We start from the raw sequence: 15,667 nt of genomic DNA, 5'->3' as shown, positions 1-15,667 counted from the left end.
AAAACGGATTAACGGAACGGACAGTTACAGAAGTAAAAAATATGTTATTTAAAGTGTATATATGCGAGTGTTAAAAAGTAGTTTTCTGTTCTTTACTACTACTGATAATAATATTTTTTTCTTGAAATACTTTGGTCGTTGCGCAACGCTGCAACACTAACATTAGCCGCCACTGGATGCAATCTCTCACGAACATCCGATTCACATGAGCTTACACCGAAAATCGAACACGGGTCTTCCACCCTGATGATACGTAAACTAACCATACTGCTAGGGGAAACTAATGTTGCTCTTGTATTGTTCCCAAATCACGCCTAACATATATACAGAAGATTGGATGCTGGAAACAGGACACATGCTCACAAACTAAATTGATAAACTAAACAATAGATCAAAGAGGACAGAACTGCGACGTACAGTTCGACAACAACATATGACAAACAAGCACCATTTGATAGTCTTCAGAATGTAAATCTGGAGGTCACTTACACGAACAACTTGATAAAAGCTTCACATACCAACACGCCACGGACTACCAGTCGCAGTTTATGAATTCTCGCATGAAAGATTTATCAACACATCGTCCTAATGGAAGAACTCCCAACAATAACATTTCAAAGGAGTCTTGTTTTCTAATTAATGTCAATTTTAATCATCAACACTGTTTGAAACATGGATGTACAGTTAAACCTAAGATCAAAGCCAAGCACATGTATTTCCACTGGGAATCTAAGCCGGGTTCCATGTAGGAAAGGCCTACTATGCAGGAAACTGCCACAGAAATAAAACTTACAGCATAACGTTCCGCAGTTAAGAGATCCCACCCCGTAGCCAAAGAGGCTGATAAATTTTAATGGACGAAGAAGAAACACACATAACGAAGAAACCAGGGCGTAAAATTATTCAGTAGGAATGGCTTCTGCCTGAACTCTCAAGGCTGCAAAGTTTGTTTCGCTCGAAAATAATTGTCACAGAGAGAAAACACGGAATGTGAAATCTTTCTTTGTGAAACCGCAGGCCGTGGGGAAGATGGGACCTCTCAATTTGTACGGGAGAGATACTGGTGACCATTTTTGGATTGGCGAGTGCCTCTGACTTTGAAATTTTGCGCCCTGAAGAAACTCACAGGCATTGGATCCTCCTCCTCGACATCCTGTGCTTCAGTGTTCCTCAAACTTTTTTCAAGTTGTGACCAATTTTATTAGACTCTTCAACTAACCACCCTACTCCTTTCTTCAAAAGCAAATGTATATTTTTACGTATTTAAAGGTATAATCCATATCTGTTTAGATTCTCAACCGTAATGTGAGAAATCCATTTTACTTTTTTTTTTTTTCTCTAATATTCAATTTAAGAGAACTCTAGTTTGAGAAAAGCTGCTGTAGGCTATTCTGACCAAAATTCATCGGTTGTTTCCTTCACTACTTCTCTTTCGAGGACAATACGCGCAACACCCATCATAATTACATCAAAGACAGAAAAGAAAGAGTATTGGGCCAAACTAGGAGGATTATTTTATTTTTTTTCATATTTGTGTTTAAATTATCGCGTAACATCAAATAAAAATACTACCCAGCTACAAAATATGCTCAATCGTGGAAACCACGAAGCGTGAAGGAAGAAAGTAGCACTTCACTGTTACTTTAAAATTATTATGAAAAATACCCAAGAATACACAAGAATATATTATTACTAACACCTCCCCGCTGATCTAATGGACGGACAGCTTGCGTTATCTTTGATGCATAAGCTCGCGGAATCGATTCCCGGTGGGAGAGCACTGAATTTTTAAAGCAGTACCATGGTTTTTGATTCCACCTTAAGCTGTAGAGCCTAGTCTCACACAGCACACTGATATTGAAAAGAGCAAGCTTCAACCAACATATATATATATATATATATATATATATATATATATATATATATATATATATATATATATATATATATATATATATATATATATATATATATATATATATATATATATATATATATATATATATACAGTGAAACCTGTTTTTAGCGGAATCGAGCGGGACTTGCAAAAATTTCCGTTAAAGTCAGGTTTCCGCTTAGTGGAGGTAGACCTTTTCTTTTTTAAAAAAAAAAAAAAATACATGCTTATAAAGGGGCATACTGAGAAAATATATTGCTGTACGTACATTGTTCGATTACAGTACTTACTTCTACGAATAAATACACAAAAAATTAAAATGATTACAAAATATACTATGCACACGTTTTCTTTATTTTTCTAATAGCCAAGCAGGGTTTTCTGTGTACATTGCTGCTTGACTTTCCGCATACACTTTAGCCTGAGAAATTATACTAAGTGAATCAGAATCATTTTTCCGTAAGGCAAATTTTTGCAATTCCTTTAAACTTCTGAGAGCATCTTGATATGTATTTATTGTACACTCTTCTTCGAACTCGGTATCGTATTCCTCTTCTTCCTCTATCTCGTTTTCTTCTTTCCGACATTCCGTATGATTTTTGACTAAGTTGCGGGGATTAAGGACAATTTGTGGGGGTGAATATGAATAGTGGTTGGGGAAGGTAAACACTGTCCAGAAATATTTAACAAAAGAACTAACATTTTATCGCAGACAGTGTAATGCATATGTCTCACAAAATGTCTAAACATCTAAACGCTGTAGTCCGGAACTCAGAATTTTCCGTTAAATGTTTATTTTTCTTTCCGTTGTCCGCGTAACACAGTTTCCGCTTAATGAAGGGACTTTTACAAGTTTTGTTCTCCAAAATTCATGGGACCGTGAAATATTTCCGTTTAAGACAGTTTTCCGTTTAATAAAGGGTCCGTTGAAGACAGGTTTTACTGTATATTTAGAGAAAGAATATTCGTAATCTTTACACAAGGAATTTATAAACAAAAATTATCCACAATTTGAAGTGTCTTATCGGCCAAGTACGTCCATAATGCTATTTTAATACCTATACCACTAGTTATCTCAGAATCAACATTAGATACCAACTGTCAATTCTAGTACTATTGTTCAAATCGACAGAACTTGATGACAAAAGACAAAGGTAAATACGTGAGAAAACAAAATAAATAAGCCTACTCTTGACACGGAAACTACACAATTGCTTTGAATGTTACGCCTCCGCAATCTTACTGTATATAGCATGTACTAACGCTTACTTTAACAAACGGATTTGAATGTCTGGCAGTCATTTACACCTAAGTTTATTCAAAAGCAACCAATGACCAACATACATGTACTCGTCACGCTAAGTTCCATGACCGAAATGACTAACGCTTCTTCATCAGCATTTCTTCAACTGCTGGAGACAACGGAACTCAACAGTGCGACGGTACTCCAGTCCAGACATACTAAATATAAAAATGAACTCAACAACACGAACGCCACGACAGTACCAACAAGGATGAAGTAGATTCAAAAGTCATCTTGACAACCTGACACTACTAAGTTCCCTTTTTATTCTCTCCGTTGTCAATTATCATCACAAAGAAAATACACAAAGGTACGCAGAAACATGCTTTTATCAGAAAATACAATGACTTGTTAAAAATATATGTATAATTACTTTAGGCTGTGAGTTTCTTCTCCAAGAACTTGTATCACGTACTGGAGATGGAGAACATTTTTCCTCTACCACATTCCGTGGTTTTGCTTGTAATTTTTTTTTTTTTTTTTTTTTTTTTTTTTTTTTTTTTTTTTTTGCATGAATCCGCTCAACTGTAACTATGCTGAATCATTAAAAACTCGAAGAAAACAGGAAGCACATTACAAACTCCGAAATGTAGAACTCGGTATCGTAACTCACAAAGACACTTTCCAACACTATGCATAGATAATATAACTTTTTACAAGATCAATAAAATATTTCTTAAAATTGTGAAGCTATAGAGAAAAATGTAATTTCCAGAATCCAAATGTAAAATGAGTTTTTTCATGAAAGCCTTCAGACGCGGCAACATCATTTCTAAAAATAATCCAGTACGAGGGCTGTCCGGAAAAGTTTCTGCAAACTACATAACAGCAGCGCCAGTGTTCTGCTATTATAAAAATCGGAAGAACAGACCTTCCTACATTTAAATCATCTTTTACTTTTTTTTATTGTAAGCCGATCAGTTTGAACCAGTAGTTTCATGTTAGAAATGGATTTCTCATTTACACTTTTGGTCGATGACTTTTTTGTGGTTTGAAATGTTGTTTAACACCGGAACAATGCATCAAGCGACTTCACTTGGCTTTCGGCGACGAAACACCATCCAACTACTAAACTGTATACAATTAGTTTCCCGAATTACAGTATGGTTGCAAAATTTCTCAGTAATGAATTTTCTGAAGGTCATCTATCAGCATCTCCTGCTGCCATTAACGTTCGATCCAACAAACTGACCGAAGCTCAAAAACAGTCTCGTCTCAATATACATAAAAGCTCAAAAAAATTCAACTGAGAAGTCAAATTTGGTGTACCGCATCGTTACAGGGCTCAAAACCTGGATCTATTTACACGAACCCAAAACTACCATTCCACTGTCTGGGTATGGAGTGAACCGAAATTGACAAAAGTATTTCGTTCGAGGAGTGCTGCCAAGCAAATGATTGCTGGTTTCTTTGGTTACACAAGGCATGTGTGAACTTCAGCTTTAGAGGATCGAAGAACTGTATATGCTAAGTGACAGACAACAAATTGTTTGCCAGAGGCCATTTAGAAATTGCGTAAACCAAACCCAAATCGTATCATTCATCACCACAACACAAGTTCGCACTCAGCACATCAAACTGTTGACTGTGTCCAGTAAAAATGTCGAGTTAATGACTCACTGTCCCTATTCATTTGATTTAACACTTAATGACTTACTTTAGCTCCCATGCATGAAAAATAAGTGTGTTGAGCGATTTGTATCACCTGAAGCAGCTGTTGACGTATTTGGAACAGTGGTTTTGACGTACTTCAAACTTCCAGGAAAAATAAGGATAATTTAAACACAGAACGATATATTCTTACGAATTTTAATATCGGAACACTAGCGCCACTGTAAACAGTAGTTTCCAGAACTTTTCCAGCAGCCCTCGTATTACCATCCACAATTATATCGTATTTACTCTTTACAAATATGCGGCGTAAGATATTCAAAGCATCGATAATCTATTAAAATGCTATTGAAGCAATAAAAGCGCCAGAGCTCCAACCTCTAACTTTTGATTTGAAAACTTTGATTTACGGTTATTTGTGATTTCACTTTTAACAAAGACAAATATTTTAAATTAATATTGTACTTTAAATAAATAATTTAAATAGATCTTTTTCATAAAGTTTATCTTTTTAAAATTATTGTTCAAAGCCTTCTCCAAAATCAATGCAAATGAATTGTGTTGCCATCTTTGGAGTTCTTTTAAACTATACGTTTGTGGACGATTATATGTTTGTGGCCAATCCTTTCGACAATGAAATCTCGGAAGCTACAGGCTCTAGAAAGATGACGTTTTCACTGATCGATTGCAAATTTTGCGTAGATTGACCAGTTCTAACGGAATATTTAAAAAACGTGGCCATTCTTTTCTTTATTACATTTTTATGGGTACACTGGAGGTGTTAAAATTAAAAAAAAAAAACTAAAGCATCATATCCTATGCATTATACATTCCAACACCACACTGTTGTATACAGGGGTTGCGTATCTATCAGGCGTGTGTTCCATGGTCAAATGATAATGAAAAAAGGAATAACCACTTCTCCAGTCTAAGTTGAATCTTTATTGTTTGGGGTGTTTTGCCCAACGAACACCATATATCACTGGCATTATAATTAATTGTGTGTGTAATGTATTTGCTTATTACATACTACATACAAGAAGAAAACACTGATCATCCATTAATTAAAAATTCCAACCGGAAGTAAGCTCAAACCTTGCAACCGGTGCGAGATATTGAAAAAGTAATCGAAAAAATCTCCCCTTTACGGTATATCTTGCCAATTTTTATCAAGACGTTTTTTACTTGTGTCTGTAAAGGGACATATACAGATGTGAGGAATAACACAGATTCATGCTCATGTGTGAATGATGCGCTGTGTAGACAGCGCAGGTTGAAGCTAGTAAAACATTTGAATTCTAGTAACGCTTTCTTATTTGTAGCGTACCGTTTGCTGTCCAATGATCAACGCCTATTTTTACCAACAATAATCTTCAAAGCTAACTATTATCGCGAGCGGTGGCGAGGTCCTGTAATCGAGACTTTTGGAAGTGAGTCAGTGTGGTGGGAACGGGATACTTTGTGAGGGTGGTCTTGAATAATGGTCTTTGCACTGGCCAACTGAACCGAATTCAAGCCCAGTTTGTGATTCGGAAACCAAATTAATAGTACGTAGTTCCATCCTTCATAGCCTCGATGTTGAATAGGGACGCAAACAAAAAAACTCAAAGCATACTATTATCGAAGTTCACCAGTTCGAACTAATACTTGCTTTCCCGTTGTGGTGAATCGTACACACAATCTAGGATTTAGGATTTTAGATTTCTCGGCTTTCGCCATTTATGGCCATTTAGTCCGTCACGTTTGAGGGATGACATTCCTCGGTGAGCACATTATCCGGTGAAAGGGAAGGACGGAAGCGGCCTAGACCTTTAAGTTAGATACCATCCCGGCATTTGCCTGGTGGGAATGAGGAAAACCTCATTCATGGTGGCTGGCTTGAAAAAGAGTTTTCTACACTTTTTGACTTGAGTGCCTCCACCGGGAATCGAGCCCGGAACCGCTTACATCAAAGGCGAAAGCGTAAGCTACTACGCTACACACAATCTACGAGGCCACTACGCAATCTACAAACAATTAAGGGTAAATCCATATCTAATCAACCAACGATATTTGCTGACAAAATTTATTATTTTAAAAAAATGTACATGGAATTGTACTATATTCCAAGCATTTATTCACTTTTTGAACTTTTTTTTTCTCGAATGGCAATTTTGCAAAGGTGCGGAAGTTATTTTGCATTTAACAAAGGTTTGCGGTAAACTCCGTAGCTCCATTATTTTTGAAGATTTTTTTTTTTTAATGAATCATATGTATGACCAGTTCATATTTAAGATTAACATCATTGCAAATACCTCTCAAATATTGTTGAAAGTTAAGAAAGAACATTGTAATTTAAAAAAAAAAAAAAAGTCGCCTGCAAAATTCGTTAAGAGCAAATTAAAACTTTGTTACTTACCATATTCTGGAAGAGTCTGTTCATATTTGGAAATCCAAACCCAAACGGTGCCAATTCCCGGCCCCCCGATCTACGGTTGTCACTTGCACCCATCAACCGAGGCATTCCCATGTCGTTCATAATATCTTCAAAAGGATCAGAAAAGAAAGAGTTCATCATCTGATTCATCTGACGCATTGTGCGTGCGTGAGCACTGGAAAAGAAAAGATGCACATTGGTCGTTTATTTTGAAAGAGTAAAATAGCTCAAGATAAAATTTACAAATATGAAAAAATAATAATAATAAAATAAAAAAGGGACGGTGCGTATCTAAAGCTTGTGACAAACATCTTGGCATTTCAGGTACACGAATAAAACGCAAGCTCTGACGCGATACTGCCAAGTGCTAAGGGGTGTGGCTATGGCTAAGCAGACGAAGTACAGCGCGATCAGGTGGCACAGGATAACGTGGATGTGTACAAAATAAACGTGGCAATACCGCTGGACTCTCATTTGCTAGCAGCATTTAAAGGGAACTTGGAGCGCCCCCCTTCAAATGCCAAGATGTTTGTCACGCCGTTTAGTTTCAACATCTCTAAAGACACGTAAACGTACTTCTGATGTATCGAAACGGAAAGACTATACTAACAGGCAAATGTACACATGTCCAAAATGATTGTCGCATATCTATAACTGTCTTCTTGTAAGAATATAATCTGAGAATGATTTTGTAGGGTACTTTGAATACTCATACTATGTATATAATCGGGAAATGTATATTTGTGGTAAATTTCATAGGAAAAGAATTATAAATACGAAAATTAGAATGAGTAAAACAAAATGTTGCTAAATGGACAAGGAAGCTTTATTGTTCTTATTTACTGCTCTTTTGACATGAAATTTGCCACATACATGTCCTTGCCGATTATACACATACTAACATTATAAGAAATACCGGGCGAATTCGTTATCAAATTACATTCCTACAACAACATATTTAACAACATGCGGCAATAATTTTGGACATGAGTGTACATATTTCCAATTGCGTTGGCCATATTTCGAGATTGTTTCTTTCCTTATTTTTAAAATAGTAATTATTTCTCTGTAAGTTAAACTACAATACTTATTAAGACCGATCATATCTATACACAGTATCTCAACAATGGCTAACAAAATAATAGCTTACTTATTAAATTTGTCGTTTGTATCGTGATGGTGGCCGCGATGACCAGATTCGGGCTTCTCTTTACTTTTATTCTTACTCATGATTTTTAATTCGGCGCCTTATTCTCCGCTCTCAGAAGTTAATCCTGTAAGCGCACCACCACGTTTCACTGCCGCTACTTGGAAACCAAAAGCTGTATATATTGTTGTACTAAAAGTTAACAAATGATAATTGTCTCGTATCTTTTTACTAAATGTGTTGTCTAAGAAACGAGTCAGATCTAATAAGAGCACAATTGAATTAACGACATCGTAAATGTAACGCTTATATGAACGAACACTATCATAAATACAAACAATATAATTACTGGAATGTTGCAGCAGAATGAAAAGCAAACACCATCACACATACACAGAATAAGATATTTACACATAACGATGTATACAGACCCGTAATCAAATTTGATTTTCGGTATTATAGACCACTGACAAGATAGTAAGACCAAAAGCAACTTAAAGGGCAAATTATCTTATTGTGATTAACAACCGTTACCAGTAATCAGCGACAATAATTTTGGACATGAGCGAAAGTTGCATGTACAGTCAAGTAAAAAAAAAAAAAAAAAAAAGTGCCATACAAGCCATGGATAATATTCCCAACTTTGTCTCAACACCTTGTTCAAGGCTCTTATTCGCTGTAGACCTGCCGTCAGGTCGAGTGAATAGTCACAAGGGTTTTGCGTACTTTCATCGCGCGAGAGAAATCTACTATATGGCACTTATTTCACATAGAGAACAAAATAAAATACTCCACTGCATTTAGCGTTTGAATGCCTAAACAATATTTCGGAACGATTTCCATTAAAGAATAACGGACATCGTGTAATACTTTTTTCACAGTGTTTTATTCCATTTTGGTAGCTGCATATATTTAAAACTTTTTCTCTCTAGGCGTGAATACTTTGCATATTCATACTAGCATTCGTTTTGAACAAAATACATTTTAAATTCAAAAGAAAAGTTTTAAAATATTTTTAGACTAACATCGGATCAACATTTCGTGATGATCGTTCCCCAGTGCCTTGTGTACGTATATCTTATTGTGTGTAAAAATTAGCTAGTGCTTTCTAAGGCTCATTTCTTTAGGAAGAAGCTCAAACCCTCCCGGAATGGCCACCCGCTCCCTCCCACGGACCTAATGTAACTAAGAACAGGGATTTATTTGTAGCCAGGGAAGCCTGGGAATTTCCCCCCTTCTAAGTTTCGACTTCCCTGTCTCTGGATTTAATTCAGTCTTCCCAGCCTGGGAAGATATATTCCCCTTTTCTGAAGATATTATCTGTTTTGAAGTACAATGATTCAACTTGATGTTTTAGTAGCGATTCTATTTTTTCAACATGTTTTGTCGCGAGCTATGGTGGTCTTGTTTATAGCATTGCTTCCCGAAGAATTGTTCATAGAATTGCTTCCAGTTCCTTCTGCAGAGTGTAAGAGAGGCTTTTCCAACTTAAACTTACAGCATACTGACGCTAGAAACCGTTTATCTATAAAAACCCTCGAATCTGTTCTTTCCATAAACGATAATGGACTAGACATTACTTCTTTCAATGCAGAAAAGTATGCCTTCAGCTGGATAAAATGTGGACATCATGCTACTACCGACAAACCAACTGAAAAAGACGGCGTCCAATGTAAACCAACCTCCTATTGCTTCACTATTCAAAGTGAGGTACGCTGTGAAAGTATTGTTAATTTCTCAAGACAGTGTTAGATAATACGCCATAAGTCATGCCTCAGCTTAACTCAGGGTGAAATCGGCAGTCAATCTTTACTTGTAATTTTGTTGTAAAAACTGTAAATATTGTAGGCTACTATGGCTGTTTCAATTTCGAGAGTAAAAGTGAAAGAAAAGGTATAGTGTTTTTCTTTTTCTTTCTTTCTTTTTTTTTTTTTTTTTTTTCTAGGTAGCATCATATTGGTAATTCTTTAATATATGCTCATGATTGTTCGGAGACCAGATTACAGTCTTTGTTGAATTCTGGATTCATTTTAATACCAGTATGTTTTGTCGACCAGAAGTTTACTTTCAGCAGAACAGTGCTAGGGTCACACACCCCTGAATCTAATTTTATTAAGTACAAGCGGCAAGTGCCAAAACTCATTTATGATATAAGGAATGACACCTAGTGCCGTCTTTCAACTTCTATTTAATAAAATCAGGTTCAAGTGTATGTTTACCTCGTATGACTGTTCTGCTCAAAGTAAACTCTTTTACTTTTTATCATATTTATTGTTCGGGCGAGGAATTTGGTTTTCAAAGACCAGATCAGAACGGACTAAAGAACTATTTGTCATAACAAAACTGTTTTACGTAGGAGTGTGACACTTGTTACAACAAGTTGTGCAGATTGCAATGTAACTATATGGCTCTTACTGGATGCTGCACACTTGTCCTCAGTAGTAGGACGAAAAGTAGCAAGGCAAGTAACGCATGTAATCTAATCTACCTAACCAAATCTTATTTAACGTATATATTATAAAATTGTTTTTAAAAAGGTGAAAAAATCCATGAACTTGGAGACCGCCTATCAAACTACTACTATCCATTTCATAAAGATAGGCCCCTGACTTCGCGGTGCTGCCGTGACGTCCAGTCAAAACTTATATTGCATTGTCGTACCTCGTTGGAATTGCTGGAATGTTGTCTTTTTAATACTTAAGACATAAAAATTTTCTTTGTACTATGTAGTGAGAAAAAAATAAAAATTAATGAAAAAGTGCGTATTTTTTCGTACTTTTTTGGTAGATCAATGTTTATAGAGCTATATCTCAGAAAAGAGATCACGTGAAATAATTTCCTGTGTACAATATGTAGATGCATCCATTAACTGTAAGTTGTGAAAAGTTCAATTTTCATCACTTGATATTTTTTGTGTAATTAAAACAAATGTGCGAAGCTCTGATCTCCTTTACCATGGTAGGTAGAGAAACGTACAAAATACTGTTCGAAAATTTGGAAGTCTAGTGTTCCAAATATTTGGAACTATAAACAAAAAAGGGTTTAGTTGGTAGAGTATTTATTTTTTTTAAAAATATGTTTACTTCAACATGTTCTCTGCGTTAAGCGGTGAGCCATGTTGCAACCCAATCTTTAAATTCCCCGCGCTTATATGAAGAAACAGCATACAGTAAATGGAAGTGCGGCAACGCTGTCGTGCAGTGTTGTCGCGTTCAGGAAGCTTGTAGCGCGAAGCCTATTTCATAAGAATGTAATAGGAAAAAGTATTTATTATAACCTTTCACAACATCATAAAAACATTAATGCATGTACACTCATGTCTAAAATTATTGTCGCATGTCTATAAATATGTTATTGTAGGAATATAATTTGATAACGAATTCGCCTGGTATTTCTTATAATGTTAGTATGTGTATAATCGGCAAAGACATGTAGGCTATGTGGAAAATTTCATGTCAAAAGAGCAGTAAATAAGAACAATAAAACGAAACTAAAATTTTCTTATCCATTTAGCAACATTTTGTTTTACTTATGCTAATTTTCGTATTCTTTTCCTATGAAATTTACCACAAATATACATTTCCCGACTCTACATATAGTATCAGTATTAAAAGTACCCTGCAAAATCATTATCAAATTATATTCTTACAAGAAGACAGTTATAGATATGCGACAATAATTTTGGACATGAGTGTACACATCTCAATGTAATCGAAATAAAACGTTGAAGTAACACATCCAAAAACTCATCTCTTAATCTATTTACTTCATTCACTTTCGTCATGACTTTGTTGACTCATCGCTGCTCCTACTATCTTCCCTAATATTTATGAACAATTGCTCCATTTCTACCTCAAGATCTATCAGTATACACACTCTCCAGCTTACGAACATGTAAAAGGTTAAAAAGAAATGTACCTTGGCAATCACGTGTTCACCCAAGTTCTGCGATCAATTCCCTTGCCGAATGTACAGTAACACAGAATGGGTCCTTTGTTTTCTTTCAACGAAAGAAAACAATGCAATGAGTAGGTGACGAGGGCTGTATTTGCGTCTAATCACGTCGCACTGATTAAGTCTTCAATACTTCCCTTCGGTTCGTAGGCGTCAAAAACTTACACACGCATTCATATCATATGGGTTCATTGCAATGAGACGGACGAACGGGCATTTATATTTTCGTGAGTATATCTTGTGCTTTTTGATTTAAAAAAAAAAAAGTGGATATTTCTTCACGAGCGGCGGTATTACAAAAAGAAGAGGCAAAATGTTTAGCGATAATGAAATTGCAGAACTGATGAATGACTCTGACTCAGACGGTTATGAGTTAGTAATTAATAGTAAGGACATTGATTATTCTGTGCTCAGTGGCGTATCCGGGAGTGAACAAGATAGTAACTCTGTTTCAAGTAAACCTGAGGCTGCACCGAAAAAAAAAGAAAAACGCGTCATTCCTATTCAAAGGCAGATTCTAATGTAGCTCTTAGATCTGAAAACAGATTTTCTGTGAAGTGTAAACTCAATATTACATATCTACTAAGGTTGTATCATATAATAAACTTTGTGCGTGTTTTTGTTTCTGTGCAAGTGTATTTTGTACTGCGTGCAATAAGTGAAGAACTGGCAAAAAGCAACAAATTTTCGAGGACCACCACATGCAAATCCAAACAAGATAAGAGTTCGCTTTTCTAATTTTGAACACTTGGTACATTTACTGTATATCCTGTTAATTTCTAAGAAATTGGTTAAAAATCTGTGGAGACATTACATTTTTAAAATATCTCTAAAAAGTGACGGACAGTGCGTAACAAGTTTAAATACCCGTCCGGCTGAGAGTGTATACGCGCCAGGAAAATGTGGCAACGTAGCACTCCGTATAAACTGCGATAGCGAAGGGCGCAAAGCAGAGAAAATCATAATGTCATATTTGTGATTGTTTATCTTTTAAAACAAGTCAAAACAGTTTGGTTGAAAAAGCTACTTTAAGATCTTTCTAAAAGTTTTTTCAGATTGTTAATACACCGCCGCAATTCAGAGATAATAATGTCTCACTTTTTGCTGAATAAAAAGAAAATTACTACGTGTTGAGTAATGAAATTTTCAGAACTTGCAGGTAATATATGCATCTACATATCTTGCACAGGAAATTATTTCATGTTAACTCCTTTTCGAGATATAGTCCTACAAACATTGATTTACCAAAAGAATACGAAAAAATACGCACTTTTTCATTAATTTCTATTTTTTTTCTCATTATACAGTACAAAGAAAATTTGTATGTCTTAAGTATTGAAAAGACAACATTCCAACAATTCCAACGAGGTACGACAATGCAGTATAAGTTTTGACTGGACGTCACAGCAGCACCTCGAAGTCAGGGGCCTATCTTTATGAAATGTATAGTAGAATAGTTTTAAAGTAGGTAGGTTTAAAAATAGCGTTGTCCCAACCCAACTTTAAAGTTGTTCTGTTATACGGAACACAATCTTGCATAGACATTACCCCCTTCTACAAAATCTACAAATAAATCACTGACTAAGAATACATCTCACTCTTGTGCAAGATACGTTCTTTAGCGAATAAAGTCCAATTAATCCCCTTCACATTTTGATTTTTCCTGTGAAGAAAATTTCCTGAAAGAAAACCTCGTTGTATTTTCAAAATCACTTTTCACTCTTCGCTTCTTGGGCACTACTAAAACTTAGTTGTGTGGAGAACAGAGGTGCCCACAAGTGAGTTTTAGGGCTTCGAATACGCACACGAGATTTTTTGGGAGAGAGAATTTTTCATTGAAAATAACACATTCGAACTTCAATTGTACAATAATAACTCATTACAGGACACTAACCATGAAAGAGAATTTAAACGAGAATAACACTTTAATATAAGTGAGTCTCTTTTCACAGTTGTGAACCACGGTATACTCTCAAACGATACCAATTCAATTTTGCAACAGATTCATTAACAATACTGAACCTTCCGGTTGCAATGTCACATATCTTACTACTTTCAGCTTACAAGGAACCCTAGGTATCTATCAGAGCCCGATTTTCATGAAACTTTGCATATAGAGAGAGTACCTCGGGAAACTCGCACAGCCAAAATTGTAGCTGCAGAGTCCAAGACGTTGGGACACTAGGGCCCGAGAAAGATCAAAATTGGAACGTCAGTACATTAAGGACATGGTGAGAAAATGCACGTTTTTCCTTAAAACTAATCATGGTAACGACACGAAATGAGCATACATGGATACGAGATGGTCGATATGATCTGTTAAAAGTTATAAAAAGAATATCCGCCATCTTGAAAAATTCCATGTTGAAACTGGTGCGATTGGTGCAAATGAGAAGAGGGTCACCCGATGCATTAATTTGAACGTAAATAGCCACAAAATCCTGTTGGTGAAGTCTTTTGTGGGATTACATTATTCTTCTGCTTCTGGTAGAGTGGTTTAGGTACAAGATGAGCAAAGTGTATCTTATGACACTCGAGCAAATGCAGATTATGGAGCGCTATGAGTGGGATCAGTGGAACTAGAAAACCGAGTGAAATATAATTTTAGCACTACATCATTTGTGTCAGAGTCAACATGTAATTGGTGTGGATTTGCTGATATGGCGGGTTCAATCTTCATAATAATAACATGGTTGACATTAACTTGTAACTTTTTATTCGAATTAAATTAATTCGAACAGAAATCAGAACGTCATATCAGTCCTATAGCGCTCTATACCCTCCATCTGCTCGAGTGTCACGGGATACACTTTGCTTATCTTGTACCTAAACCACTCTACCAGAAGCACAGGAATAATATAATCCCACAACAGACTTCACCAATAGGTTTTTGTGGCAATTTACGTTCAAATTAATGCATTGGATGACCCTCTTCTCATTTACACCAATCGCACCAGTTTCAACATGGCCTCTTTCAAGATGGCGGATATTCTTTTTATAACTTTTAACAGATCATATCGGCCATCTCGTATCCATGTATGCTCATGTCGTGTCGTTACATTGATTAGTTTTAAAGAAAAACATGCATTTTCTCACCATGTCCTTAATGTACTGACGTTCCACTTTTGATCTTTCTCGGGCCCTAGTGTCCCAACGTCTTGGACTCTGCAGCTACAATTTTGGCTGTGCGAGTTTCGTGAGGTACTCTCTCTATATACAAAGTTTCATGAAAATCGGGCTCTGATAGATACCTAGGGTTCCTTGTTAGAACAAATCTTATCATTTAAAGTGAAAATAAGTAAAATCCGGTTAATCATAATACAATGAGACTCACATGTA

General features: G+C 35.9%; 1 protein-coding gene across 6 annotated transcripts in view; it reads right to left on the bottom strand.

Moving 5' to 3' along the window:
- LOC145668825 (myeloid leukemia factor-like) overlaps positions 1-15,667 on the bottom strand; it is a 133,315-nt gene that overhangs the window by 95,484 nt on the left and 22,164 nt on the right. For 3 of the 6 annotated variants that reach the window (XM_081737000.1, XM_081737001.1, XM_081737003.1), the window contains exons 1-2: positions 8,378-8,534; positions 7,210-7,402 (exon numbers count right to left, since the gene is read on the bottom strand). In XM_081737000.1, the coding sequence (XP_081593126.1) occupies positions 7,210-7,402; positions 8,378-8,457 (273 nt within the window). In that variant the 5' untranslated portion in view covers positions 8,458-8,534. Of the gene's footprint in view, positions 1-7,209; positions 7,403-8,377; positions 8,535-15,667 lie in introns of those variants that run through there. The other 3 variants (XM_081737005.1, XM_081737006.1, XM_081737002.1) reach the window with 2 other exon arrangements.

The sequence above is a fragment of the Thermobia domestica genome, chromosome 13 (assembly GCF_964235325.1).
Source record: "Thermobia domestica chromosome 13, izTheDome1.hap1.1, whole genome shotgun sequence".
Lineage (NCBI taxonomy): Eukaryota > Metazoa > Arthropoda > Insecta > Zygentoma > Lepismatidae > Thermobia > Thermobia domestica.
Note: the sequence above shows the minus strand (reverse complement) of the source record. Positions and strands in the feature narration are given on the sequence as shown.